Below are 23,759 nucleotides of genomic sequence, written 5' to 3'. Positions count from 1 at the left end.
ACCTGCTCACAGGAAGGGATGGAGCAACACCTCAGCAGAGAGATGCTGCTGAGTCCCCATGGACCCAAGGGGCTGACAGCTTCTACTTCTCCTGTCCTGGTGGGAACAGGCCTGGCCATATGGCTGGCCACCATCTGTGGTGATCATCTTCACCCCATCACCACACCTCCTGCAGCATCGTCCTTCAGCACGGGCACTAAGTGCCCTAGCCCTGCTCTGGGGGCAATGCTAGACACAGGCATGAGCGTGCCCCATGGCCAGTCCCCTCCACAGGAAGGTGGGACTGTGTCCTGTTGCTTTTGCTGACCCCAAACCCCATGCAGCTCTTGTCCCAAGACCCTGGCATAGCCAAAACCTTGCAGGGCTGATTCAGTGTCAAGGGTCTGCACAAGCTCTCCCAGGCCTACAAACAGCATCTCCTCGCCAGCGCTGCTGCCAAGGGTATGTGGTGGGGCTGGGTGAGGAGGAGAAGGACCCACAGCTCTCAGGGTCTGAGGACACAGTGCCAAATGTTTAGGTTTTGACTATCCATCAAAGCCACAGCCCTGCCCGGGGCAAGCAGGGATTGCAGCTCCAGGGCTCCTGAGCCAAGTGACACTCTGGGTGGCCAGCAGAGCAGCAGAGCAGGCAGCAGGGCTGGTCAGTCCAGACTATGGGCAGGGAGGTGCCATGGGGCTGGTGCCCACAGCCCCCAGCACCACTCTCATCCAGCCAGCTCAGCCTGGCTGCAGCATTTGCTCCGAGAGCAGCCCCATGGGACCGGGGCCGATTTTCAGGTTGGCATCTTCACCTCCTCCAGCACTAAAAGCTTCTTCATTCATTGGCAGCAGCGTCAGCCCCTCATGTCCCAGGACACTGCAGTACCCCCCAGGGTGCTGTAGGCAGGGCTGGACCCTGCTCCACAACACCCCTACCCCAAAATCCCTCCCCAGGTTGGAGCAAACCCCTGCTTGGGGCAGCCATCTCAGCGAAGGAGATGGGGCAACAGGCACAAGCTGCAATGAGGGACATTCTGATGGGACTTCACTTCAGAGGAAAAAAGGGTTTCCCTGAGGATGGCACTGCCTGGATACAGCCCCAGTGAGGCGTTGGTGGCAGCCCGGTCCTTGGAGATGTTAATCAGCTGGAGAAGGACCCCAGCTGTGGATCTGTCCCTCTGCTGAGCAGGACATGACCAAGCCCTCCAGAGATCCCTTTTAGGTCAAGTCTGTCTACATTTCACCCAGCAGGATCCCTGCAAAGGTCTCCACAGCGTTTTGTGCAGACAAGTCTGCAGGTGCCCAGAATGAGCCATGACCATGGGCCAGCTCAGGAGAGAGAGGGGGACAAGGAACACCATAGGCAGCTGCATGGGAGACCTCCTACCAGTTCCTAGAAGTGGGAAAAAGTGGGAAAATAAGAGGTGATGCCATGGATCCAGAACAGAGAGCTGATCTCTGAGAAGTCAAGCAACACAGAGACAACTGTCCTCCAGACCACAGAGGGTATATTAGGGATTCCCCCTCCCTTTTCCGTGGACAGACACATCACTGAAGCATGAGCAAGAGACGCTGGCTGCACACTGGACACTGCACTGGCACCTGCATGGGCCCCTGGTACCCCAGCTCAGGCGTCCAGCTTAATGAAGACCTTGGGCCTCGAGAAAATTTTGATGGCCTCTTCTGTTTGGGAGAGCTTCCTCTCCAGCTCCATCCGCCTCTTCTGCACGCTCAGAGTGTCTGCCCGCACTGGCAGCATCACCAGTTCCTTTACCAGCTGCTCCTGGCCTGCAAAACACAAAACCAAACCAAACAAGTTGCGTAAGTGGAAGAGCAAAGAAATCTGTCCTTTTCCCATGACCTCACCGCAGCCATGAAAATGATGGCAGCACTGGAAGACGGACTTACAATACCCATCTTTCCATTGAAAGCTCTGCTGGATGAGGACCTGAGTGACCTGCACCATCTTTGAAGAACCAAAGGATGGAATACAGACCTCTGAAGGTCCCTTCCAATCAAGATCTTTCTACCATATTAAGAGCAATAGTAACCCTAACATCAGGTCTATTGGACAAGCCTGCTTACCAACCTGAAGGAAATTGCTCTTTCCACACATGCATCTCACATCCCAACTACATGCCTTTGTCCAGATAACTCCCAAGTGACAGAAACCTGTGTCCCAGAACTCATCTCCCAAATCCTGGCTAGAATCACCCATTTTTCTGAGCTGGAATCCCTGTTTCTTTTCCTCTTACTCTGCTTCAGGCTGCTGAGGGTCTCCAGCCGCTGGTCCTCTTGCATCTTGGTGTGACCAGGTGGTATGCTGGGATCAGGCAGGTTTCGCAGCCGCTCCTCCATCTCTCTGCGCCACAGCTCCTTCCTCTCCAGCAGGCTGGCAAGGCAGAGGGGAGGCAAAGGAAGCACGTGTCATTACATCTGGCAGAAGGAGGTGCCCAGGGAGGCAGGCAGAGGCCAGGAACTGAGCCCTTCAAACCTCACCCAACATCCGTGCCTGAGGACCACAGAGACCCATGTTGCCAGCACACACTCCTGCCATGAAGGGGTATACTGGGCTTAGCCGACAGGCATGGACCAGCAGACATGCTCCATGTGCATTGAATCACTGCTGGAAGAGATGCACTGAGGCCAACACAAGCTCTTTGGAGACAGGGGATTCTGCTTCTTGCTTCTGGCCCAGGCTACTGAGTCCTCTCAAAACCATCTGCAGGCCAGTGACAGAATGAAGCTGGACAAAGTTGCTCACAGCCAGGGATGCTGGCAGAGAGCAGCATGCACAGTATGGAGCCGAAGGACTGACACCATGGTCAGTTACAGGACAGGGTCACCAGGAGGCTGTCCACTCAGAACCCCAACAGACAAGTCACTATTGGATGTTCCTTGGACCCTGGGTCCAGGGCTGAATACTGCAAGGCAGATCAAAGTGCCTCTCCAAAACCAGACCTTGTAATATGGAAGCTATGTCACGTAGAGCAAGGCTTACAGGGGGTAGGAACACACTTCTCATAGCACAGAGCGTTCCCATGTCAGCACCATCGGACAACAGCAACCCAGGGAGGAAGGAGACAAGATTCTTTCTGAGCCCAGTCACACTGGCCATGGGATGCTTGTGAAGAAAGCAGGAGGAACTGCTTTTATTCCCCAGCCACTGTAAATCCCACTGCTTGCCCATGCCAGGAGCACTTCTGTCCTCAGCCCCCCTTCCATGCAGAAGCTGAGGGACAGGGTGAATGAAAGCCAGAAAGACTCATGGAGCAGAGAGGGCATACGTACTACTGGGGCACATGGCCCTTTTGCTTCGTGTTGTAGTCCTCCTGCTCCCGGTGCTTCTGCTGCAGCAGCTCGGCCAGCGCCTGCTCGGACAGGGACCGCCGCAGCAGGGCCCGCTTGGCACTGCGGGCGTTGTGCTTAACAAAGTCAATGCTCCTGCCCTCCACCCGCATCTGCAAGGAGAGAGAGGGAGGCAGCAGGGCCTGGCTCACACTCACACACACACAGAAACCCTGTCCCCACAAGGGACAGAGCAAAGAGGCGCCTGCACAAAACACCGGATTGGGGGTGTAGGGCAGAAGGTGTGGGCGCACCCTCAGCCCACCCCGTCTCAGGTGTGGAGCCATAGTCAGGCAAGAGCTGTTTGTTGACTGTGGTTTGAGACGGCAAGCACCAACAGCCAAGCCTAAAACTGGCTTTTTTGAGGTCCTCAGGCTGACCCCATGCCCTCAAAGTCAGAAGGACAGAAAGAAGTAGGCTTGGCGTAGTCCACACAGCTCCTACTGGTGTATCCTGAGCCCGTCAGGGCAGCTGGAAGGTCAGAGTTAAAACTGCTCTGGCCCTCATCAGAAGCCTGGCAGAGCTTAGCTGGTCCCTGGGGTCATTTCCTCAGATGACAGCACTCGCTATCACAGCTTGTCTGGTGGCCAAGACAGGGCAAAAGATCACTGGGTTTAAGTTTAAGGTTTTCTTGGGTTTCCTCCTTAGGAGTTTATGCCCTGTTTAAATTAAGTCCCTCCATGGCCTTTGGGAACCAACAGACTGCCAACCCCATGCTTGCCACAGAAAGAAGTCACAGAACAGTTTAGGATCTCCCAGACAGACCACCGGAAAGGTTTAACTGTTGGTACTTATTTAACCTTCCTTTCTAAAAAGCTCACACATTTTCCCAATTTTTTATCTAACATCCAGGAGCCACCGTTCCTTTGATTACGGTGGGAGCAGCCCCCAAATCCCCAAGACCTCCTGCAAAGCCCTACAAAGAGCAGACTGGAGATCAATGGCACTTGTACAGTGAGGAGGTGGGATTTTCAAAGGGAACTTTAACTATGAGTAGGGGTGAAGCCAGAGGTAGCATTAGCAATCCTTGAACACAGTGACCAAGACCCTGCTCCTTCCCTTCAGCCAGGAAGACTATTTACAGATCTCCCTGTTCACACAGCATACCTGACTCAACACTTTAGAAGAACACATGAAAAGTGCAAAACAGGAGCAAAGTTAAGTGCCAGGGGTGGATGGATGCAGTCAGTGTGCAACTCACCTTGATTTCAGCACCCAGTGCCTCTGGATCCTCTGTGTCTGCTCCTGTTTTCATTCTGGCAGGCCCTGGGGACAGCGATCTGCGTGGCTTGATCCCAGGACCACAGCGAGAATATGCCCTCAGGAATTTCAGAGCCTCTGGATTTGGAGGTGGGGAGCTCTCCTGGGAGAGGCAAGAAAAGATCAAATGGTGGAGGCAGGCTGGAGAAAAGAGAAACCAATCCAAGAAAGCTTGGGAGGTCAACCACAGGCTCAACCACAAGTTTCCAGCAGGCAGATGACAGCACGCTCTTTCTGCCATGACTTGGCAGGAGCTGGTGGGGGAAGTCAATCTGGACTCAGCCAGCAAAGGCCAAACTGGCTGCCTACAGCAACAAATCCAGACCTGGCAACTGAACTGTGTAAAGGAACACTAAATAAGGGGGGGGAAATCTGCTGAATCATATAATAGAATAGTTAGGGTTGGAAAGGACCTTAAGATCATCAAGTTCCAACCCCCCTGCCATGGGCAGGGACACCTCGCTCTAAACCATCTCACCCAAGGCTCTGCCCAACCTGGCCTTGCACACCGCCAGGGATGGAGCATTCACAACCTCCCTGGGCAACCCATTCCAGTGCCTCACCACCCTCACAGGAAAGAATTTCCTCCTTATATCCAATCTAAACTTCCCCTGTTTCAGTTTTAACCCATTACCCCTTGTCCTATCACTACAGTCCCTAATGAAGAGTCCATCCCCAGCATCCCTATAGGCCCCCTTCAGATACTGGAAGGCTGCTGTGAGGTCTCCACACAGCCTTCTCTTCTCCAGGCTGCACAGCCCCAACTTTCTCAGCCAATCTTCATATGGGAGGTGCTCCAGTCCCCTGATCATCCTCGTGGCCCTCCTCTGGACTTGTTCCAACAGTTCCATGTCCTTTTTATATTGAGGACACCAGAACTGCACACAATACTCCAGGTGAGGTCTCACGAGAGCAGAGCACAGGGGCAGGATCACCTCCTTTGACCTGCTGGTCACACTCCTTTTGATGCAGCCCAGGATACGGTTGCTTTCTGGGCTGCAAGCACACACTGAAGCTGGCTCATGTTCATTTTCTCATCGACCAGCACCCCCAAGTCCTTCTCCTTGGGCTGCTCTGAATCTCTTCTCTGCCCAGCCTGTAGCTGTGCCTGGGATTGCTCCGACCCAGGCGTAGGACCTTGCACTTGGCATGGTTAAACTTCATGAGGTTGGCATCAGCCCACCTCACAAGCGTGTCAAGGTCCCTCTGGATGGCATTCCTTCCCTCCAGCGTATCAACCAAACCACACATTTGGATCAAATATGCACATAGCATTGACTGGAGAGTCCTTTTACTGACTAAAATGGTAGGCATGAAAGGAAAACAACACCAGGTAACAACAGAGATACTTACCAGAGTTAGGGCCATTGTCCATATTGACATTGATCATGACTCCTTAAAAAGCAGAAATCTTCCTGAGAAAGGGGCACATGGCAATGTGGAGAAAGCACGCTGAAGGTGAAACACAAGGCAGTCTCCCTTGTTGTCAACAGAAGAGAACTTGAGCTCCCTGAAGCCATCCCAGTGCCACAAATCCAGAGCCCATTCAAGCAAACTTGACTGAAAAGGCTCAGGTAGACACAAAGCTAAGTGCTGAGCTGCTGGTCTCAAGTACTGCTCTGCTCAGCACCCAAAATCTGTGGTCATGCTACTCTAGACAGAAAGAGGAGTGGGGAGTGGAGGAGTCTGGTGTTTGGGGGAGAGTGGAATAGCATGACAGGCATCTTCAAAGGCTGTGGTTACAAATGGCACAAGGTTACACTACCTGACCTCTAACAGAAGGCATGGGGACCATCTCAGACAGTGTTGTTACACAGAAACCCTGAAAACTGAAAGTTGATTGTGACAAGTGGGTGACCTTACGATAAACCCAACCAGGGAACTGCTCTGCTGTTGGAAGCAACAGGAACTGTACAGGGCAGCCTCCAGATCTTCACAGGTAGCCAAGCCCCCAGCTGCTTTCTCAGCTGAACTGCAGGCCCCTTGAGGCAGATTCCTTGTTGCCTGGCCATGTAGTTTAGCAGACATGGAATAGGATGCTCAAATGACTAGTTCTAGTATCAAGAACCAGGGTATGCAATGCCCTCAGCACTGCCTGGACAGATCAGGCTCCAAAGATGATCAGTCTTGTTGCAGAAGGAGCGAGGGGATCCAGGTCTCTCAGGTAAGATAATGAGAAATGCCTTTACACAGCATGGCTGGTTCAAAGTTGAACAAGTTATACCAGGTACAACCACCCCAACAAAGCCCTGACAAATAGGAAGTTGGGTCCTGAGCCCACGGGAGCTACATGACCATATCTGATCACAGCTCAGGTGAGACAAGAGTATAAAATGAGCCTGGCTGGAGAGCCTGTTGGAGTTGTTCCTCCTTGGAGCAGCAGGTCTGCAGTCAGAGACTCTCCCCTTGGATCACGTCACCATCCAGGGGGATTCCTTGAGGTTAAGAGCCTTGCCTTTTCAGGTGAAGGATTGTACATTTTGGATCACTGGCCATAAAGTTTAAGAACGAGCAGTGTAGTGACAAATCCATGCGACATTCCAAATCTGGAGGTGATGTTGGTGGAGCTTGAATCGAGTTTGAGCAACCAATGTCATTTAGCCTCTATTTATTGGTTCTGTTACATTTAAACCGGCGTAGTCAGTGGGATGCCCATAGAGGAGAGGTGGCAAGTGCACGGATGATCACTTCTCCCCTGGGTGTACAGTGGGTGAAGGAGAAGTGGTTTTACCCAGGAGTAGAGAGAATGGAACAACACTGTGGAGATGGGGGAGGTGGTGAAGAGAGCACGTGTGCCATCCTGGGCATGGGCTTGGTAGAGGCACAGGATTGTTTTGCAAGGAGTTAGCTATTTGGAAATGGACTGTTCAGAACAGGAATTTAGAAGAGAAAGAGAGCAAAAGCATTTATTGGAACAAAGAATTGAAATTATGCTGGCATGAGCACAAAGACCCACCAGTGTTGTCCCAATTGATTATGGGCACAGACCCCACAGATAGGTGGGGTGGTGCTGATGAGAGCTTTGAAGAGGTGGTGGAGCTGGAGGAAATGAGTATGTGAGCTCTCATTAAAACTGACAGGCAGATGGGTCTGCACAGCAGGACCCCGGCCCATGTTGGGCACTGTTTCTGGTTGGGACCTGAGCTCAGGGAGTTGCGCAGGAAGGTTTTGAGCAAAAATGGAGATTGAGTATCTGTGGAGAGCCTGTGCCACAGAAGATGGGGTGCTGTGCAGTGATGAAGAAAAGAGCAGGTTTGGAGGTCCAGGAGTGGTTCTGAACCACAGACTGGTGGGCGATCACTCAATAACCAACTGAGGGGTTCTGGGGGGGGATGTAGAGCCCAGGCAAGAGGAGAGTCTGTCCCTGCCCCAGGAAAAGCACTGTCCAAGCTGCCACAGGGAATGCCAAAGGCTGATCGCACCCAAGAGAGGTATGGGACCTCCAGGAGGTCCGGGCCACCTGAGAGTCCTCCTCAGAGGATCACCAGACACCCTGGACACAGTCAGTCTCTGAGAGAACTTGGGCAGCCATGGAGCACGATGAGCAGGACCCCCCTGGGATCTTGAACCTTTCTGTGATAGACCATTCAGGGCTCAGAAAGAAATGCCCTCTGGTGAGGAGTGATACTGCGTTGTACCTGAGTGCGGCTGCACTGATAGCCCCCCAAACAGAGGAAGGGTCAGGAGCCCAGGCAGACACAAAGATGACACAACCCCAAATAGCAGTGGTGCCCTTAACCCTTTGGTACATCACCGGGAAGACCTGAAGGGGTTAAAATCCACAACTCTGGGATTTGGGTTCAGCTGCCCACTCACCTAGTGGTAACTGCTAATGGCTGCTGCTAAGATCCCATAGACATATCCCCTAAGTCTGGGATTTTCAACTGATTCAAGGCCCATATTAGTGTTTTAACCAAGCAGCAAGTGGAGAAGTGAGGAATTAACCCATCAAGGAAAGCTGTAAGTACAGTGGGGATAACTGGTGTAGCAGAAAAATTCCCCTGAGCTCAAACTCAACTCTGGCTGCCTGGTGAGAAAAGGATGGCAGCTGTGGAAGTGGCTCTGAGCCCTCACAAGGAAAATAGATGAGGGTTTGACATACCAGCAGGCAAGGGATGTGATCTACCTCATGGCAGGATGTGGAGTTTGGAATGCAGAGAAGCAGAAGCTTCTTTTGTGAGGCTTTAACAGGCTGCTGCTGCACTATCAGAGCCTAGAGCAACCTGTGCCGCTCAGCATCTGCTGCCAAATAGGGCATCTCCAAAGTGATTAAAGATCTAGAGAAGACATTTTCCAGATCATACATATTCCCCTCGGAACTCTCCAGTCCTGCCAGTCCATAAGGCTGATGGCCAGTGGTGTTCATCAACTGATACCAGCGAACTTAACAGCAATACTCCACTGTTGACTGCTGCTGTCCCAAGCCTAACCTCGGCAGTGACAGCAGGACAGGCGACTGTCCACCCTTGGATGGCCACGCCAGATGTTAAGGATATGTTTTTTATGGTTTCCCTAAGGGGAGAAGACAAACCCCAGTTGGGTTTCGCTTGGGAGGGGATGCAGTATACTTTTAACTAACTCCCACAAGGGTATAAATATTCCCCCATTATTGCCCACAGTGCCTTGGCCAAGCTCCTCAGTCCTGTGGAGGTGACAGCAGATGTTCACATATATGAATGTATAGATGATATCCTAATGGATGGAGACAATAAAGAACGGGAGGGGCAAGGGGCTGCAGCCATCTGGAATCTATTGAATAAAAATGGCCTCAAACATTCCACCCTCCAACTGCCAAGGTTCCAGACAAGAAGTTAAATTCTTAGGGGTCTGGTGGATAGCAGGAGCTGTTGCAGTACCTGATGATAACCTCTCAAGCATCAAGAAGGACAAACCTTGGGCAATAAAACAGAATAACAATAGTTGTTAGGCACATGACGTTATTGGTGAAAACATGCATCAGGGGTTTTGGTAATTGCTTTCCCACTATACAACCTGCTTTGGAAAAATCAGGACTGTGACTAGACTCCACAACTTAGAGAAACCCTTAATCCTCTGAAAGATGAACTCAAAGACTATCAGGAACCAGGCCCACTGCACCACAGGATCCATTAACAGTGGAGTGGGGATTTGCCCCCACGCTTCTTGTGTGGTGTGTTCCAAAAGGGACCACAAGGACCAGCCAGGCCTCTACTGTTTTCTCCTACCTCATTTAAAGAAACTGAAGAGTGCTACTCAGATTGAGGACAAGGGGTCCTGTGCCTTACTAAAGCCATTAAGGAAGCAGAGAAACTACCCACATCTCAAGCTGTTATAGTAAACGGTCCTCTTCCCCTTCTGAATCCAATCCTTGATGGATCACCTCCTCCTCAGGGAGTAGCTCAAAAGGCCACAGTTCAGAAATGGGATGCATACTTAGAAGGAATTAGTCAATTACTGTTGTTAAGAGAGGGTCTTATCAAGGTCTCCAAACTGCAGCAGCCCATAAATCCAGACCCAGGCTTGCTAAGTCAAGCCTGTAAGCCTTCTTCTATTAAAGAAGCACTCTAACAGATTGAATTTAAACTCTGAGCATCAGCAGCTCCACAGGAGATGGAGATCCTTCAAAGGGGAACACCCCAGCTCCAGGAGAGCCACAGTAATAGTTAAAGCAACATGAGTCAGCACCAGGGCTTCACGCCACCTCTCTCTGGAGCACAAGGAACACACCACGCAGAAACTGCCTGCACAGAGACCACCCCCTTCCCCAGAACAAAAGAAGAATTATCTCAATCTTCCTCTAACCCAGAGGATTTGTCAAACAAGAGCGTAGGCTTGTGTTCCTAAAGCACATGTGGGTTTGTTCCCGTGTGTGGAAAGGTCACAGACCTCACGGAGGTTGGTGTCACCGGGAAGAAGGGACACAGCATTCGGAACCATTGGCTTGGAAGTCATCTTGCCAATTTTTGCAGTTGTTAGCAGTACACATAATTTTACTGTCAAAAGTTGGATGGAGGGCTGCTTTGGACCAGGGTGAAGCAATGCAGAGATGAGGAGGAACTTGGATGTTCCAACTCATCAAGGGAGTACCAAGGGAAGGGTTGTGTAAGTGGCAGTGCTTGAGGTGTCACCCAGCTTGCACCCACTGTCTGCACAAGCAGCAGCTCCCTGTGTCACTCCTGTCCACACAGCCTGGTGGGCTGCAAAAAGAAGAGAGATGGAGACCATGAAGGCTACCAGGGACTTGAAGGACAAAGCCCTCTTCCGAGGCTGATGGGAATGCAGGCTCTAACAGTTCAAGGTTACACTGGCCAAGGCAGGAGCCTTGCACTGCCACTTGCTCAAGTAGCTTCTCCCATGTGAGGCTGAGCCAGAAGGGAGCCCTGGAGCCTCTTCTCCAGGAGGTCACTATGATGGGGGTGGCACAGCACTCCTCTGCTTGCTGCTGTGCAGCAGGAGCCAACCCCATCTGTAAGAGCTACAGTGCTTATTTCTGGACGAAAGAAGAGGCTAACGGAATACAAGAAGTCACCTGGACCACAGGGGCTTCCAGACTTATGACAACAGATTCACCCAAAGATAGTGATGGAGCTTTCCTTCCCTCCACCATGGCCTTCACTTTCGTTTCTGTGCAAACAGGTACAACTCTACCAAGGCAGTGTCTTTAGCGCATTTAGCAAAGCCTTCTGACAGAGGCACCATTTAAACACCAGGAACCCACCACGGGAGGAAAAATGACCCAGATAAAGAAAAAGAGGCAAACACCAACCCAAAACCTTCACAAGGCCACACATTTGCTCATTTCAGCAGCTGAGAAAGCCTGAGGAAACAAGGCCCGGCCCCACAGCCCTTCTCGTCACAAGCACAGGAGGTACATACACCCCTGCAGTTGTGCTCATCTGTAAGAACTCCACCCTGATTGCCTGGAGATGCTGTGTGCCCCCATGGCACACAGGTTATTCACCATAACAATCACTCGGAGAAGAATCTGGAGACATACAGCCCGCTGTGTGTCCACAGGGTGGTAAGAGTTGGACTGAGGTTTGATGCAGCCTGAAGACAAACCTCCGAGGACCATGATCCATGGGACAGAATACCACAGCCCTTTGGCACTAACCCCAGACAAGTGTTGCCCCAAACACCAGGAAGCTGAAAAGACAGCTGGATACACCTTTAGATTGGGAATATAGCTGTGAGTGGAAGCCTGTATATCCCCAGGAGGCCAAGCAGGAGCCTGCAGGCAGAGGGTGTGATGACATTTTCCCCCTCTCAGCTTCTCCTGCATGAGAGATCTTCTGGGCTGGACAGGACATGGATTATTACAGCAATCACTCTCTGGAGCCAGACGCCACATTCTTGCTCAGCACACAGCCCCTCTGTCACATTTGTCCTCCATGCTTCATCACTGAGTTGCCCCAGATCCAGTGGTTCTGGGACACCCCCACGTCCACTTTCCCACGGAGCCTCAGGGCTGAACTGCACCCCAGGCCCAGATAGCTCAAGAGCTGAGTGGGTACTGACCTGGAGTTTGGCCTTCACCTTTGACTCCACGTTTTCATATTTCTGGGATTTCCAGAGAGCTTTCACAGGCTTGGGCTTGCTGTGCTCCTGTGCTTGCTCCTTCTCTTTGTACTTCTTCTGAATCTCTTTTATCCTCCTTACATTTTCTTTCTCATGATCCTTGGACTCTTTCCCTGCACAGCAAGGGGAGACATAGCCTTCACCCCTCAGACACTACCCAGGGATTCAGGCTTTTGGAGCGCTGGCACCAGAGCCCACAGCTCTGTCTCCAAAGCTGGTCTAACCACCCATACAATAGCAAGCTCTCCCCTTCTCTGCAGACTAGACAAGCTGTGCATTCTTCCCCATGTCAGATGCACACTCCAGGATTGACCCTCTTCTGCCAGAGGATGCCACAGTGCCCAGCTGAGCACTGTCAGAAGTCTGTGCACATTACTGGTGTTCACAGACTCCCTTGTTCTGAGAGGCTGTGGCTCACTTGTCCCATTTGGGACTATGGACTATGTCCCATTTGAACAAGCCATACCAGCATCCTCTTGAGAGCAAGGTCAATTCCCAGTTCAGCATCCATGGTGTTTCTGAATGGTTAATGGAGCTGCAGAGCCTTAAACTGGCACTCTTCCTGGTTTCAGGGTCAGCTGTTGTCCCACATCCAAGGGCACATAAGCAAGACTACGGACTGTATTTGTTGATTTTGAATCAAAAACAATCCTTTGGGCTCTCCAAAATGGGGAAGATCTCAGCTGACACAACCAGACCCTCATTCCTCTCTTGCTCTGGCACAGCAGTTCAGCTGGCAGCCACCACACTGGCACCAGGCAGGGGCAATTCCAACATATGAAGTAAATCAGACACCCAGTGCTCAGCCTTATCTCCTTTCTGGACTTCTGAATGTACTCTGGGTGATCCCCCTGGAGAAGAGAACATGTTTTGCAGGTATTTCCAGTATCCACACACACAGTCTTCCCAAATCCTGCCTGGATTTGTTCACTAACAAGGAATTCCCCAGATTGAACACCCTCTATTCATTAAGATTTCACCCAATCCATTTTTAAGTTTGACTGTAAAGGTACTGGTTGTATTCAGAAACAGCAAACTAGAAGGGCTTTATTTGTTTCCAGCACCTCTCAATAGCCTCTCATCCATGGCTAGTTCCTCAAATACAAATTAAACACCTTCTTTTCTACAGTCTCCCTTCCCATTCCAGACCTGGGCCAGACTGGAATCAGGAAGGTCACAGGAGCAGTGGGTCCCACACCGGTGATGGTCCAGGGACACAACTGCCAGGCCAAATGCAGGAGATGGAGTGACTGGAACTGCAAATCTCAAGCTCTCCTCAGGAAGCAGAGCTGAGGAATCCAGCCAAAACCCTGATGCTTCATCCCTGGCACCAAACGCAGCTCAGGCCAGCAGCAGCTCAGCTGTACTTACTCTCAACTGGCAGCCTCCCATCAAGGGAGAGCCCTTCAAGCTGCAATAAGAGACTAAGCGTCCCCTTCCGTCCCTTCTCCAGGAAATCCTTTCCACTGGGGCGAATGCGAGGGGCTGGTTGGACTTGGCGGGCACTGTATGGGTTAGGAACTGGATCCAGAGGGTCAGAGCTAAAACCCAGCTTCAGAGCATTCCCTTCCAGCCTCCCTCGAGCTACAGAGAAAGAAAAAGAAATTATCAGGAAACCATCTTGCCTGCTGTTTTTCTTCACCCACAGCCTACAAACAATGCTGAAAACCCCTTATCCACCTCTACCTTATGCTTTCCAATCTTTTGACCAGCTGTACACACCACCTTTAGGATCACTATCCATGAGCCAGCACCTGCACCAGAGTGAGTGGAGACTGTTGAGGATGTCAAAGAGTAAGGACATCGAACGGGCAAGCTGTGCCAAGCCACAGTACAAAAGCATACATCCCTAACAAGCAGCAAGGACTCACCTGAGAAGGGGCGTTTGTAATAGTCTGGAAAGAGTGTAGGGTCTGGAGGAATGGGTCCACAAATCCTGGATGGCCCTTCACACATCCTGCTGTGGCTCTGCCTCCTCCACAGGAACCAGCCACCACTGAGAACAGCAATGAACAGGGCTCACTGAGTCACCGAAAATCCACATTTATATATATGTATATATATATGTGAGCTTCTGACCTTCATTAGAGAGCTTGCACTCACCTACAGAGATAAACTGCAGGTAGGAAACCACAAATCACCCCAAATTGGACTCTATGGAGGTGAAGCAAGGGATCCAGCAGTACTGTCCCTGTTGTGGGGCTAATCAGCATTTTTACCAGCATCAAACCTGAAATGTCTACAGTTCCTGTGGTATTGGTATCTGCAGTACAGAAAATCCTTCCTGGCTCTGCTCTTCCATAGAGGAACATTCATTGCAGACATGCAAGCAAGACCTGAGCTGCTATAACTGCCCTTTGTGCCTTTAGTGAAACACAGGGTAGCTGGATACCGTCTGAGACATTTTAGCCTTAGATTTGAACTATCTTGTTCCTTAGGCTCTTTCTAAATAGCTCCTGTGGTTCAAACACAACATACACAAAGTGAGCTGAAGCTCGTACCCCACACAGGTAAACTCTCTGCTCTATCCTCCACAAGACACACACCAGCGCTGTCACCACCCTTGAGCAGGCTGGGGCTGAATCTCAAAAGGACCTGAGAAAAAACATTTGACTGCAGGACCATGTAGGGGCAGATGTTGAATTTCTGGGCAAGAGCCCCAAGATTAAAGGAGTCCAGCTGGTCTAGGGAGACCAGAGTTACCTGTTTAGAAAACATCTTTTTCATTACTAAAGAACTTTTCAACATTAACTGCTGGACAAGCACAGATCCACAGATCCCTGCCCTGGTCCCTGCTGTCTCTCTCCTCCCCACAACCACAGAAGCACAGATCCTCCCAGCACAGCAGTGGCTAGCATCACTCATGAAGATCTCATGGACAGCATTCTATTGCCTGTGTGAAGCTTGAGGGACTTCCTGCCTGCTCAGAAAACGAGGATGCAAGATGACACAGGAACAGACACAGACCACTGGTGAGCTTTTGGCAGGTGCCGTAAAAGCCTCAATCCCTCCTCAGAGTCATGCCATGATTTTGACACACACCAGGGCAGCTTGGCTGGAGTCACTGCTGTAAGAGCTGGGGCTAAACCTGCATGCCCTGACTCCTCAGGCAGTAACTTAAAGATTTCTGAGGGACATCGACAGGAAGAACCCTCTTCAGGATCTCAACACAGCAGCATCACCAGGATGCAGCTTCTGTGATTTCATTTAGAAACCAAGAAACCACCAGTACAAGGCTGGGTGAGTCTGAGTCATGGCAACTAATGCACTGCAGTCTTGCTTGCTAAATCACCCCTGTTGACATGAGACCCATTACTGAAAATCTGTTATTCATCTCTCAGATACAATTGCAGAGGCAAGGTAAGCAATGTTGATGACTGCATGCCAGCACGCAGGTACAGTCTGTACCCAGCTGCTCTGGAAAAGCTGTTTCTGAAGAGCAAACACAGACCCTCAGCCTAAGGTAAAATGACATGGGGTTTGATACTATTTAATCTCCTTGATAATGGATCCCACTAAACTCAGGCTTACTGACTGTTGTCAGTACTGAGCAAGTACTTAAGTAGAGGCTCTTGTACTCCAGAAAACAACACCACCACCATGTAACATGAGGTCCCTCCAGAACAGCTACTGGCCTTGAAGTTCACGTCTGATCTTGGTCTGAACTCATGTTCAAACCCAGCAATTTACACACAAAATGACAGGCTGAAATCATGACCTGTTACCAGAGCAGGCAATTGTTGTGGGGGATTGAAGGAGGAAAGGCAAGCTGATGGGCGGCGGGGGACGGAAAGCTCATTCTATACCTTCAGACAAGTCACATAATCACATTGCACGTCCCAACAGCATCCTGCCCTGCTGCAGGGAATTTGCAAATGACACCCACTCCCTGATTTGCAAATCACATCAACTCTGGATTGGGATCTTGCAAGATCAGAGAACCTTACTACAATGATAAGCATCTTGCCTATCTAGGTACCAGCAGTGCACTCACCTGCGTGGGACACAAGCCCCTTGTATCAGTCTCCTAGCCCCGAGGAGCAGCCAAGGCTCAGCTACCAATGATGAGAACAGCCTTCCCAAGCTGCTGCTTTACTCCTACCAGTCATGGGAGTATTTGAGGATACTTCTCATAGCTCACTTCTGCCAAAAGGTTATGTGTGGACACTCTCTGCTGCTATTCCCATCCTTCTGCTTCATCTCTTGTGACAGCCTTGTAGTGCAAATGGTCCTGCGCTCAGTTGATTCAACACTTCTTTTTCTGGGTTAGTTTTCTCTCCATTTAACCTTCTGTCCGAAAGCAACCTCGCTGTAACGTCCACAGAGGGATCAGAGGGACAATGGAGCAAGCGCAGGAGAAACACGGTAGGAGCATGTGCTTATGAACTCAGAGGAGAAAGGAAGAGGGACCAGGGTCAGCCCCTTCCAGCAGTGATCTGATCACTGTCTCAGCCACACTTAAATTTGCACCCAGGAAGGCATCTTCTCTATCACCACCTTAGAAACTTAAGCATTAAGAATACAGTATCTGATCTGTTGCCACCAGAAAGAAACTACTTAGAGCACTGGTAGGCTGAGATGCAGACAGAGGGGTTAAATCCTGGCAAAGACACAGGTACATGTTTGCCTCCTCTCTCTTCTTATCGCCCTTGCAGACTGCAGAACTCACAATCAGAGCAGCCTCCTAGCCACAGGGCTGCACCAACCCTGCTCCCTGCCTCACACAGCCTCAAGAGGTGCAGGGCAGTTGCCACAGTAACCTAACAACTTCAGCATTGCTTCACTCACCGACCTGAGTGCCGCTGTGCCCACTTCCCCACCACCATTTAACCCTGGCCTAGGAGTCAAGCAAAGCAGAATCCAGCCCTACCCCTCCCAGAGTGCCCCATTAATTCAACTCTTTGTGCCCTCTGCCCCAACTCACCAAGTGGCAGAAATGGTACTTATCCCCCAGGTAAACTGAGATCTTTCGGCACCTGTACGAACCACAGCTTCCTTTTGTGCCTTGTTTTTGGCACTGTAGTTAAGGAAACTACAAAACATGGAAAGGGACAAGGCTTTGGCAGTTTTTTTTCTCAGCCTGGAACCTGCTGCATCTGCTTTTGAAGCATTCCCTCTTCTTCACAGACCACATTTCCACTGTGCCTGAGTCCCTGGCCAGGAATTTGCTACCACTCACAGAGCTGAAGCAAGCCCCGCTTCATGCCTTTGTAAGCCAATCTCTGCAAAAAACACGGGGGAAAAAATCCCACAGCTGTGATAAACTGTGATAAGCAGAGCAAGTCATCTGCAGAATATCAAAAAGCTAATCTCCATGCAGCTGATCTTGTCTGCTCTCTCCCTCAGTAGTTTTAGTTGAAATGAGAAGTAGCACCAGCAGAACTCTGTGCTCGAGGACTGCACCAAAACAGGTGGGCACACATATCTGGGACCATAGCTCCTGCAGAATCAGGGATCAGGAAATTAGGTCAATGCGCTGTGAATTTACCCTGTGATGTTAGCCCATGCTTATGCTTTCCCCTTGCAGACTACAATGGGAGAGATTAATATTCTCCTTTTAATGGTATTCATCATACAGGTTCCCTCAGGAACTTCCCCACCTGCCAGTCACAAAGCCCCCTTTTCTCTTCTGTCTCTCTAAAGACAAAGAGGGACAGGTATGGCCAAGTGTGATACTGGCATCTGCATGTGGAACATGTTCCTTGGGAGCTAGGCACATGTCCACCAGTAGTCCTTTAGGAACAGAGGCAGCTTGCACTGTCTGCTCAAGGAGCAGCCTGGAATGACGGCCACACTCTGCACTGGATGGTGGGCAAAGGCACTGCAGAAGCGCAGCAAAGTCAGAGAATCACAGAATCCCAGACTGGCTTGCATTAGAAGGGACCATAAAGCGCACCCAGCTCCAACCCCCTGCCACGGGCAGGGACACCTTCCACTAGACTAGGCTGCTCCAAGCCCTGTCCAACCTGGCCTTGAGCCCTGCCAGTCCTCTCCCAGAGCCAGAAAGGATGATGATGCAGGAGAGGCCCCACCCTAACCCGTGGGGTCCTTTGATGCAAGGAGGTGCTGAGATTACAGGAGCTCATGTGCAACACTGCATCCAGCAATGGAAAGTCGACCTCGTGCTGCACCCTACAGCCTGCTCTGGCTGTGCCGTCATGGGGAATCAATACGAACCCTGTTTTGGGGCCCGTACCAACATCCAAGACCCCACTTGAACACCACCGCATATCCCTGCAAAACCCTTCCTGGGCTGCATCCCCTGGGAAGGGGTTGCCCGGGGAAGCGCTGCAAGAAACGCGACACAAGGGAGCAGAACCAGCCAGGAGGCCCCAGCGTTTCCCCCAGGCGGGTGCAGCGACACTGTACAGGGGCTGCAAGCTCCAGCCCGGCTGCCTTCGGAAGGGGCACGGCGGCCCCAGCCCCGCCTCCGCACTGCCCCCCGCCTCTGCCGGCCCGAGGTCCCGCTGCCACCCGGGGAACAGCGCCGGCGGGGGCACGGGGGCTCCCGAGCACTCACCGAGGGAGGCCAAGGAGCAGTTCTCCCGGCCGCGGGTACAAGGACGGGCCTTACGCCAGGCCGGGGAGGCCGCGGCTTGCGGCGGGGCCTGCAGCGGGTCCGGTAGCCGAGGGCCAGGCCCGGCGCCGGCGCGGTGCCCGGCAACCGCCGCTTCCGACGGGAGGGGCGGACCCGGCGGAGCGCCGGGCGGGCGGCATGTCCGCGGCACTGGAGCGCCTCAGCGCCCGCCTCCGCTCTCGCCCTCGGCGACCCCAGGGGACCAGTCCCCTTCCCCGGCCCGGCCCTGCCGCAGCATCTCCGTTCCCGGGGCTTTGGGGAGGCTCCGAATCGCACCCTCCTCCAGGACCTGGGGAAGGAGCCAAAGGGCTCCTGTCGGGGACATGGCCGGTGGGATCGAGCACGCTCAGCATGTCTGTGGGGATACTAAGCTGTGTATTGTGGTCGATACACTGGAGGGAAGGGATAAGATCCAGGGGGGCATGGGACGGCTGAAGAGGTGGGACCACGAGAGCCTCATGTGTTCAACATGTGCAGGTGTGAGGTCCTACACCTGGGTCGGCGCAGTCCCCAGCAGAAATCCCCAGGGTGGACAGGGAAGGATGGAGCAGCCCTGAGGAGGACTTGGGGTGTTGGGTGATGAGAAGCTCCCCATGACCCAGCTTCAGTGTGCACTTGAGCCCAGATCCCCCCGATGTGCGGGGCTGCATCCCCAGTGTGAGCAGCAGGTTAGGGAGGGGATTCTGCCCCTCCACTGCACTGTGGGGAGACCCCCCCTGCAGTCCTGTGCCCAGCTCTGGGGCAGCAGCACAAGAAGGACGTGGAGCTGTTGGAGGGAGTCCAGAGGAGGCCACGGAGATGCTGCGAGGGCTGGAGCAGCTCTGCTCTGGAGCCAGGCTGAGAGAGCTGGGCTGGGGCAGCCTGGAGAAGAGAAGGCTCCTGAAGGGGAGACCTTAGAGCAGCTCCAGTATCTGAAGGGGGCCTACAGTGATGGTGGAGAGGGACTCTGCATCAGGGACTGTAGTGATAGGACAGGGGGCAATGGGTTCAGACTTAAACAGGAGAGATTTAGGTTGGATATAAGGAATAAATTTTTCCCTGTGAGGGTGCTGAGGCCCTGGCACAGGGTGCCCAGAGAAGCTGTGGCTGCCCCATCCCTGGCAGTGTTCAAGGCCAGGTTGGATGGGGCTTGGAGCAACCTGCTCTAGTGAAAGGTGTCCCTGCCCATGGTAGGGGTTTGGAGCTGGATGAGCTTTAAGGTCCCTTCCAACCCAAACCAATCTGGGATTCTACATATCCCAACCTTCCACAGGACCAAGGAAGTCAGTCTCTAGAGCTAGCTTCTACTCATGTGCCTACTGAGACAAGGGGCTCAGAGCAAGGTGGTGCAGTGCATCAAAGCATCCATACCAGGCAAAAATCTCCTGCAGCTGTGGGACTGGATTCCCTGGTATCCAAACTTCAATGTGTAACTTGGTGTATGACATGAAAGAAAACCATGGAGGGCAGGTACGGAACAAGGATTGAGGTATATACATACTGTGGTGAAATACTTTCTCCTTTCTGTGATTTTCTTTCCAATTCATGCAGCTGAACTGTTATTTTCCAAAACAAACCCATGTTGGAGTGTGCTCTCCATCAAGCTGTTGTTTGCTGGGTGGGAGCAGAAGACTCGCTGGGCTGGGTCACATCAGGAGGTTCAGCCATGCGAGAGCAGCAGAATGTGCACCCTAGCCAGGTTTGCTGCACCAGGAGACCGCCATGTGCATGAGTGTGTTTGCTCATAACCACACTTTTCCCTCATAACAGTACGTCTCAGTGTTGTTGCTCTGGACCTAGGTGGTTAAATTACTTGGTGTTTTTTACTGAGCAGAGGAGATGCAGCTCTTGGGGTCAGCCTTCACCTGTTGAAGCAGCCCTTTGATTGCCACGTCACTCTCTTCAGGCTATAAAATGCCATTGTGTTTACAAAGGAGCTGTGCAAGAGCCTGTTGCTCCCACCATGGCATGATGAGGACAGAGCCCACTTCTCTGCTTACAGTCAGCCCCTCCTGAGCACTCTAGGTGCAGAAGACAAACAAACTTCCAGCATTTTCTGGGCTGCAGGCTTGAGGGCTGGGACTTGGGGCTGGTCTTCGTAGACTCCACAATAGCATGCATGAGGAGGGGACCTCTGAGGCCCCTGGTTCCCATCACACCAGTGTCACCATGGCCACAGCCATGTCCCACAGAGTCCTGCCATCCCTGGGGATGGAGAATCCCCAGACCCACGGCATCCTCAGGACCCCTCAGCCTCTGTCACCATCACAGTCAGTCCCACTGGGCCCAGCTCCACTGTGTCCTGCAGGTGCCAGGGAGCATCCCCTGCCCCCCTGGCCTGGTTCTTCCACCTCCCTTCTCACACAGGAGCCCAGATTTGGGGACCTATTGCCATGTGTCCTCCACAGGAGCTAATGGTGTTCCAGAACCTTCTGCCAAACCTTCAAACCTTCAAACCCATCCCCAGAGCTGAGAATGGGGAGGCTTGAAAGGGAAAGGTGGGGGGGACAGGCTCAAAGTGACACCACTCAACCCATTACCAGGGCTTAAAACACACAGAAATGGCTTTGCAGCTCTCAGCCATCCTCCCCATCCTGTATTCCTGGTGCAGGACTGCCTTGCCGCAGGTTTGGTGGCTGCAAAGAGAAGGCAGTGCACGTGGGGACCAGCAGTGAGATGCTCAGGGCGGACAGACAGTGCTGCAGCCGCTCAGGGTGGCGGTTGGCCGGTGGAGGGTGTCCGTTTAACGGGCAAAACGTCACTTCACGTCCCCAGTGAAGGGGAGGCAGCAGCAAGGCCAGGGCTCGGTGCTGATGGTTGGCTTGGAGAAGGTACGGGGCAGAGGTGCAAGGTAATCTGGGGTGGTTAGAGGCTTCGGGCAGCTCAGGAAGGGGTGGGGGGCTCCAGCAGCTCCCTGCATTCATCCCCAGGTGTTCTGGGATTGCTCCGAAGGCCCGTGCTTTGGAGCACCTCATGGGGGCTTTGTCCTGGGCACAGCTCAGCCACTTCCAAGCTGCTGCCTGGACCCAGGGCTGGGAGAGGGAACCAGCATCAGCAGCTCAGCCCATGTCATGTCCCTGCAGCTGGGGCCGGCCCTGGCTGAGCGTTGGGGTGGGCGCCCACACAGACCTCAGAGCTGTTTCCCTGCATGCAGCACACACTGGTGGCTGGGAGCTGCTGCCGTGTCTGCCCCGATGGCAGATTCTGCTGCCCTGGAGAGGAGCCCCAAGGAGGAGCAGCGCAGCCGCCAGGACGTGGGGCACATCCTTGCTCAGCTGTCTGCAGCCCTGGAGAGCCCAGACATCAAGGTTTTGGAGGTACAGGGTGACTGTGCTGGGGTAGCAATGGGCACATGCTTTGTTCCCAGAGCCATGTGTGAGAACAGGGGGTCCCAATGTGTGCCATGAGCTGGGGAGGCAAGGAACAAGAAAAGCTCCTTTTTGCAGAGGATGGATGTCCCTGAGCCAGATCTGCTCCCTAGAAACAGCAGGCATGATGTTACCCCGAAGTCTCTCTCATCGGAGCGTAAATGGCCCCAAATAATTACCTGTGAGTTTTGAGTTAGGCTGTGTGAAATGGCAACTGAATCATGTCCACCTCCTTGCAGAGCAGTTTTCTGCCCTGGTGACATGCTCAAGGGTGGCCATAGATGCTGCCTGGGACCCGGTGGTGCCACTGTATGTGATGAGGGGACAGGGTGACAACCAGAGCCCCAGTAGGCTCTATCCACCATAAAGCCCCTACAGCAGTGCAGGCTGGTCCCAGTTACCAGCCAGCCAGGCTCACCCTCAGGCCCTGGGTGTAAAACCCTACATCCAGGAGGTCATTACCACCCAGCCAAGGGTCTGAGACTTGGTGATCCATGCCAGGGCAGGGGGGAGGCAGATGCAGGAGCCAGCAGGACAGGAGCGTCACTTACCAGTGCTGTCCCACATGTTCACTGCAGTGGTCTGAGGATGGGCGGGTTGTTCTTGTCTATGCCGAGCTGTACAAGGAGGAGATGGAGAAGAACAAGCAGCTCTTCCCAGAGCTGGCAGATCTCAGTGACGTGGCAGAGCTGCAGGCCTGGCTGCTAGCCTATGGCTTCAAACTCAAGAAGGCAAAGTAAGTCCCAGCATCTCCTTCATGAGACAACATCCCGCGGCTGACACCAAGGTCTGGATGTGCCCTGGGCTGGCTGTGTGGCATGGGAGTGAAACAAGGGGTGGAAGGGATGAGCTTGGGATGGAAGACACTAATATTCGGGGTTTGTGGCTGGACATCATTCTGATTTGGCTTGTATTTTGCTGAGAACCGAGGAGCAGAGTTGGTAGTGATTTTGAGAGTTGCTTAGGGTTTAGAAGATCAAATAAACTAAAGTGTGGAGAGGGAGAAGCCCAAAGAGCTGTGGGGCTCACAGTGGGAAGGGAAACGGCACCTTTGGCAATGCAGGAGCTCAGAGGCGTGTCAGCCAGAGCCAGTGATGTCCAAGTGTGGCCAGGGAGCTGATCCAGCCCGGGCAGGGCAGGAGCAGCCCCAGGCAGCACTGTGCCACAGTGCAGGCACAGACCAAGGGTTGCGCTGGGACATGGCCCCTGTGCCAAGGCCACGGAGCTGGCTGTGCCCCACAGTTGCTTTCTGTCCCACAGACTCAACTCGCAAGTGCTCCCGTTGCAGCACCCTGACTTCCAGAGGGCACATCCCACTGTCAGAGAGATGGGTGCCCTCTCTGCAGACCTCTCTGCCAAGCACCAGAAGAAAAAGAAGACAAACAAGAAGAAAAAGAGGCAAGAGAGCCACCAGCTCAGTGGTGCCATGTCTGATGACAATCCAGGTGAGCAAAGCTGGTGGCTGCAGCCCCCACAAGCTGGGCTGGACAGGGGCAGCCTGTGCTCGAGCTAACTTGTCTCCATAACTGGATCCATAGTCCAGCCCTTCCACTTCTCTCAGACTTGGCAGCATCCCCATAGATCAGGTGACGGTGGGGGCTCTGCCACTGAAGAGTTTCCAGGTGGGCACTGTGATTCCCAGACAGGCTTGTCATATCTCTTCCCTCCAGCTGCTGCTGTGCCTTTGGGATG

At 52.7% G+C, this 23,759-nt stretch overlaps 1 protein-coding gene across 4 annotated transcripts; it reads right to left on the bottom strand.

Moving 5' to 3' along the window:
- Window positions 1-1,468: 1,468 nt before the first annotated feature.
- On the bottom strand, window positions 1,469-18,692 carry ENKD1 (enkurin domain containing 1). 4 transcript variants are annotated; one of them, XM_061369089.1, is made up of 8 exons: window positions 18,664-18,692; window positions 14,015-14,139; window positions 13,515-13,727; window positions 12,084-12,256; window positions 4,528-4,689; window positions 3,270-3,439; window positions 2,234-2,370; window positions 1,469-1,766 (listed from the first exon to the last, which is right to left on the bottom strand). In XM_061369089.1, the coding sequence occupies exons 2-8, from the start codon at window positions 14,097-14,099 to the stop codon at window positions 1,606-1,608; spliced, it is 1,101 nt and encodes a 366-aa protein (XP_061225073.1). In that variant the 5' UTR covers window positions 14,100-14,139; window positions 18,664-18,692; the 3' UTR covers window positions 1,469-1,605. The 4 variants fall into 4 exon arrangements, 3 of the variants coding, with proteins under 3 accessions (XP_061225073.1, XP_061225074.1, XP_061225071.1); XM_061369090.1 differs by lacking the exon at window positions 18,664-18,692 and adding an exon at window positions 16,138-16,406; XM_061369087.1 differs by lacking the exon at window positions 18,664-18,692 and adding an exon at window positions 14,247-14,841.
- Window positions 18,693-23,759: the final 5,067 nt, after the last annotated feature.

Source organism: Neopsephotus bourkii, unplaced genomic scaffold (assembly GCF_033783945.1).
Source record: "Neopsephotus bourkii isolate Nb327-2 ecotype Australia unplaced genomic scaffold, CSIRO-AGI_Nbou_v1 NB_1474, whole genome shotgun sequence".
NCBI classification, from domain to species: Eukaryota; Metazoa; Chordata; class Aves; order Psittaciformes; family Psittacidae; genus Neopsephotus; species Neopsephotus bourkii.
Note: the sequence above shows the minus strand (reverse complement) of the source record. Positions and strands in the feature narration are given on the sequence as shown.

Coding starts and splice junctions, on each gene's coding strand:
- ENKD1 (XM_061369087.1), bottom strand. CDS start 14,455: ATGTTCCTCTATGGAAGAGCAGAGCCAGGAAGGATTTTCTGTACTGCA. Junction 12,257..13,514: donor TGGGAGGCTGCCAGTTGAGA/GTAAGTACAGCT, acceptor CTTGCTGTGCAG/GGAAAGAGTCCAAGGATCAT. Junction 1,767..2,233: donor CCTCAGCAGCCTGAAGCAGA/GTAAGAGGAAAA, acceptor TGTGTTTTGCAG/GCCAGGAGCAGCTGGTAAAG.